Source organism: Pygoscelis adeliae, unplaced genomic scaffold (genome assembly GCF_000699105.1).
Source record: "Pygoscelis adeliae isolate BGI_AS28 unplaced genomic scaffold, ASM69910v1 Scaffold156, whole genome shotgun sequence".
NCBI classification, from domain to species: Eukaryota; Metazoa; Chordata; class Aves; order Sphenisciformes; family Spheniscidae; genus Pygoscelis; species Pygoscelis adeliae.
In genome coordinates this window covers 661,602-666,244 of record NW_008825016.1, presented here as the reverse complement: position 1 = coordinate 666,244, position 4,643 = coordinate 661,602, and the positions used below count along the sequence as shown (strand labels likewise).

At 42.9% G+C, this 4,643-nt stretch overlaps 1 protein-coding gene across 1 annotated transcript in view; it reads right to left on the bottom strand.

Moving 5' to 3' along the window:
• Positions 1 to 971: 971 nt before the first annotated feature.
• The window catches only part of IL1R2 (interleukin 1 receptor, type II), an 18,398-nt gene continuing 14,726 nt past the window's right edge, over positions 972 to 4,643 (bottom strand). Inside the window, exons 9-10 of the mRNA XM_009326288.1 lie at positions 2,401 to 2,546; positions 972 to 1,099 (exon numbers count right to left, since the gene is read on the bottom strand). Of these exons, the coding sequence (XP_009324563.1) occupies positions 972 to 1,099; positions 2,401 to 2,546 (274 nt within the window). The remainder of the gene's footprint in view (positions 1,100 to 2,400; positions 2,547 to 4,643) is intronic.

The following is a 4,643-nucleotide window of genomic DNA, read 5'->3' as shown; positions in this document are numbered from 1 at the left end:
GCTGCACCAGCTTTAGACTCGTGCAGACTCATTGTTTATGGGAATCTATGCCAGACTTTTACACTCATATCAGCGAGGAGAATCAGACCAGTCATGAAAGAGTTAGAGGCACAGAAGGGCAAGACTGTACATTATTACTGGTAATCTGTCCGACCACTTCCAGGAATAAAACTTTGTATTAGTCAAATGACTCTCAAAACACTAAAACATCCCTCCAAATTCTTTTCTTGGCAAAGATAACAAAATGTTACAGCTGCCTATGAATCCCTAGCTATGAGATACTGGTAGATAAAACAGAACAGTGTACAATTATCTGTTATGCTGATGTAGTTATCTCTGGGGAAAGGATATTCTGAGACAGTCCATTTAAGCAAAGAGTAATCCAAATGGTGAAAAAATTTAGATTTTCTGTGGAAAAGTTCATAGATACACAGTTGCCATGACAACTGTATTTGGCTCTGGAAAAGGGAAAAAAACTGGCTCTTTTTAGACTGAAGTAAAATAAAATTAGTTTGGATGCATAAGAAAACTGCATTTTCACTCTGGTGTGGAACAGTCCTTCTGTAGCGAGCTGTCTTAGCTTCTGTTTTTAGATTTTAGGGTTTTTCTTTTCCTTTTTTTTTTAAACAATAAGACTATTGGAATTACAAAGGGCGAGAGCACCTCCCTTTTCCTACCCTTCCCGTATACAGGGCACGTTCCTGGTATTCTGTCTTCCAAAATTCTACAGTTTGCACCCTAGCTGCAGAATAATAGAAGCAGGATTCCTGCATCTAGGCAGCATAAAAATATAAACTTATGTTTATAACTTCATCAGATCGTGGAAGACTTGGAGAAGAGGAAAATAGCTGATATATATCCATCTGCTGGAAAAGCAGTATGTCTGGTCTGAAATGTCTCTCTGTGTCTCACGTGAAAGATAGCCAGGATGATTTTTTTGTTCTGTTGGCAGTTGGAGAATAAAGCAGATTTTAAACCTTTGCTATCCTGTATCCTTTATCGGCTCTCTGCTTCCAGCACTTGTGTATGTATATCCCCCCCATGATCACGCAGGCCAATGCGACAGGAATCGTTGCAATGTACCAGGACAAGCCGACAGCTGGAAAAGTAAAGAAATGAAATATTTTCAGAAAAACCTCCCAGGAACATAGTTTTCTAAGTTCAATGAGGAATAGGAGAAATCACAATAAAAAGGATGTCTGCAAGTTAACCTTCCAGCAGGGTTGATCACCTGTGAAAGGAAGAGGCCTACTGATTGAGCGCTCTGGAAAATGCGTTTATGAAGATGGGAGGAAGAACTGGAAAACAATACAGGGTGAGAATTTAAAGTTCAATCCTTTTGCACACACGTGACTCTTCCCAACCCCTGCTCAGAGTGTCTATGTGCTTTCTATCTTAATTTGGTGTAAGCAGAGACACTCCAAGCAGGAAATAAAAGCACCGTGCGGAGAGGGAGTACATAACAGCTAGTCCACCCTCAAGCTCTGTGAACCATTTTCTAGTCCAGAGCAGCCTATAAATTACTAATGATCAAGCCAAGACTCTGAGCTGTTTCCCAAAATGCAGCTAACTTCCAAGACCAGTGTCCATCCAGACCATTTTGGATTATTCCAGCCTATATTGGTTCATGGATTGCCTCCTCTGTAGTAATACGTGTGTAGCTCATGGAAGACAGGGGCAGCACATCATCTTGCAAATGAGTACAAATCCCTCATCATAGGATGCTGGAGTGAGTCATGAGTTATAATGAAGCCTGTAAATGTTCATGCCTTTCTAAGACAGTGTAAGCAAGCTTTGGTGATTCATCAACATCATGCAAAGAAACAATTAGCATTACTTCACATTGGTTTTACAGCTGGTTCTTGGCCAATGGTCTATCACACTGCAACATTAATTGCACTGTGCTTAGGGCTTCTCTTCCCATCAGTAAGAGCCAAAATAACAACACCCATCATAATTTACACTTCTTGTTATTTTGGCGGCAGTCTGTGCATGAGGAGAAGGAACACTCTGATCTTTATTCTGCTATTGTCTTTTTTTGTTTTTTCACTACTTGTTGAGGAACTGGAGGAGATCTGGCCCTGCTGCACCCGATGGGAGTTTGCCAGTAGTCTCACTGGAGCCATCATTTCACAAAGTGTATCTAAATTGGAGCCCTATCCAATGAACAGATACATCAGCACAGATCCTTATCCTTGCAGAAAATGTCATTGAATGACCCACAGAAAGTGTATTTTGTGAACAGGCTATTCCAAAGTCTACAGGTGAAAGAGGCAATCAGTTTTTCCCCAGGCAATAATCCATCCCAATACTAGCTCTGACAGTATAAAAGGCTTGGATGATAATTTAGCATTGGAATAATGATAAAAATTAACCCAAATAAGCTGTCAAACTAGTTACCTTCCTGCTTGACCCTTGTTGGCAGTACTTGGTAGCCATATCTGTTCTGGGCCAAACATGTAAAGTCTGTGTAAAAATCCACTTCTTTGACAGAATCAAAAATCAGTGGCACTTCAATGAAGTTTTCACCATTTTCTACAATTTCTCTGGAAGAAAAAGAAAAATTTAATGTTAAATCCTTTTATAAGGTGGCTTTACTCTATTTGATGTATTCATTCTAACAGCACATTGCAAGAAAATGCATTGGATATTTGCTCATTTCTGAACTAGCCCCTCAGCATTAGAGGACACCTGTATCTCCCAGCCCAGTTATGCTAACTATTTGAGTCTCAGAAGTCAGTACCCGTCCTGCACTTGTTGAATCTTCCAGGGAAAAAAGGTCTGGATTTGTCTTGCAAATATAAAGAAAAAGGAGGGAAGAAAGGCAAGCAGAATTCTGTGTATCTTTGAGCTTTCTACACAGCATTGTGGAAGGAAAAAATTCCTTCTCTCTGACCACCTATTAATTTCTTAGATTAATTCTTACTATCAGCTGGAAGAGGACATATGGAGAACGTAACCCTGCAAATGCTCACTCAGCAAACTGAACGACCATTCCTGTCTATCATGCGCACAAAGCCAAGAGCTCAATACAAGAAACTGTCTAGGAAGTTTCCGGCTTCCTGCAACCTGATCGTTTCATCAGTCCAACTATTTAAAAGTGGTTTTCTAGCTGCAGTCAAACATTGTCTCTTGATATCTTTTAGTCACTGCTGGAGCAGTTGTCCAGCTGCTCCTTAATGATCTGATCTTGAGTCTGCCATGCGCTGCGGCAACGGAGTTCCCTGTGCACTCCTCCCGGGACTGTACCGCAGGAAGGCAGCAACACGGCGGTGGCTGCTTTGCCAGAGATTTCTGCGGCGAATTTGTTTTCCCGGTGGCATTTGACCTGTTTTGCCTTGCTGCCATTCTGAGGGCTTCCAGCAGAACTGGGGTGTCGCACACACCGTGGGCTCCGCATGAGCCCTATCTGGCCCAGTCCCTGTCCTTGTGCAATTGTATAACACTAGATAACAGTAATACTGATAGTGATAGTAATAATAAAAATAATTTTTGAAGTCCAAGTAAGAAAGTACATGTGCTGCTCTATTCTAAAGCCTGCAGAGACTATAGCCACAGTACATTTTATGGCTCCTGACCACAGATTTAACGCACCGTCACTTATCCATGTAAACAACATTATAAATTAATGGTCTCAATCATGCTGTGGGGAATGTGAAAACACATAAGGGCTTAGGCATACAGCTGAGTTACTGTGTTACCTCTGGCTGCAGCTGTGCAAGAAACTAAACATGGTCAGGTTGTTATCTAGCACTGATGGCCCCAAATGGTCAAAACCAGCTTACATCCATTACTATTAAACACTCCTGTCCCTCAAAATAGGGATGCCACATCCCCAAACTCTCTTGGGAATGATCCCTGCCCCATGCTAAATCCTAATTGATAGCCAGGAGCTCTTTGGGAAGGTCCTAGCTGGTGAGTGACCACTTTAACCATTAACAGCAGAGGCAATGGCATCCCAGAGCCCAGGAACCTTCCCGGCTCTGTCCACCAGTACAGGCAGAGCCACCGTGACCCAGCTGAGGGTGATGATCTTTGTGGGCACTCTCAGCTTCATCAAATGAGAGATAAAACATGCCGACTTGGACCTCAATGAAGAGATTTCACTTGGCAGATTTACCTCACATTTGCAAAGCACTAGAAGCATGCCTGAACGTAGAGAGTTAGCGCTGCTCAGGTGATATGTCACAGGTACAGAAAGCAGGGTTACAGCATTGGTGGATAAAGGAAGAGTAGCTGACATCATCTACCTGGATTTGTGCAAAGCATTTGACACCATCCCGCATGACATCCTTGTCTCTAAATGGGAGGGACATGGATTTGACAGGATGGACCACTGGGTGGATAAGGAATTGGCTGGATGGTTGCACTTGAAGAGTTGCAGCCAACAGCTCAATATCCAAGTGGAGATCAGTGACGAGTGGCGTTTCTCAGGAGGGGAACGGCGCTGTCTAACATCTTTGTCGGCGACATGGACAGTGGGATTGAGTGCTCCCTCAGCAAGTTTGCAGACAACACCAAGCTGAGTGGTGCAGTTGACACGCCTGGGGAATGTGATGCCATCCAGAGGCACCTAGACAAGCTTGAGAAGTGGACCCATATGAACTTCATGAGGCTCAACAAGGCCAAGTGCAAGGTCCTCC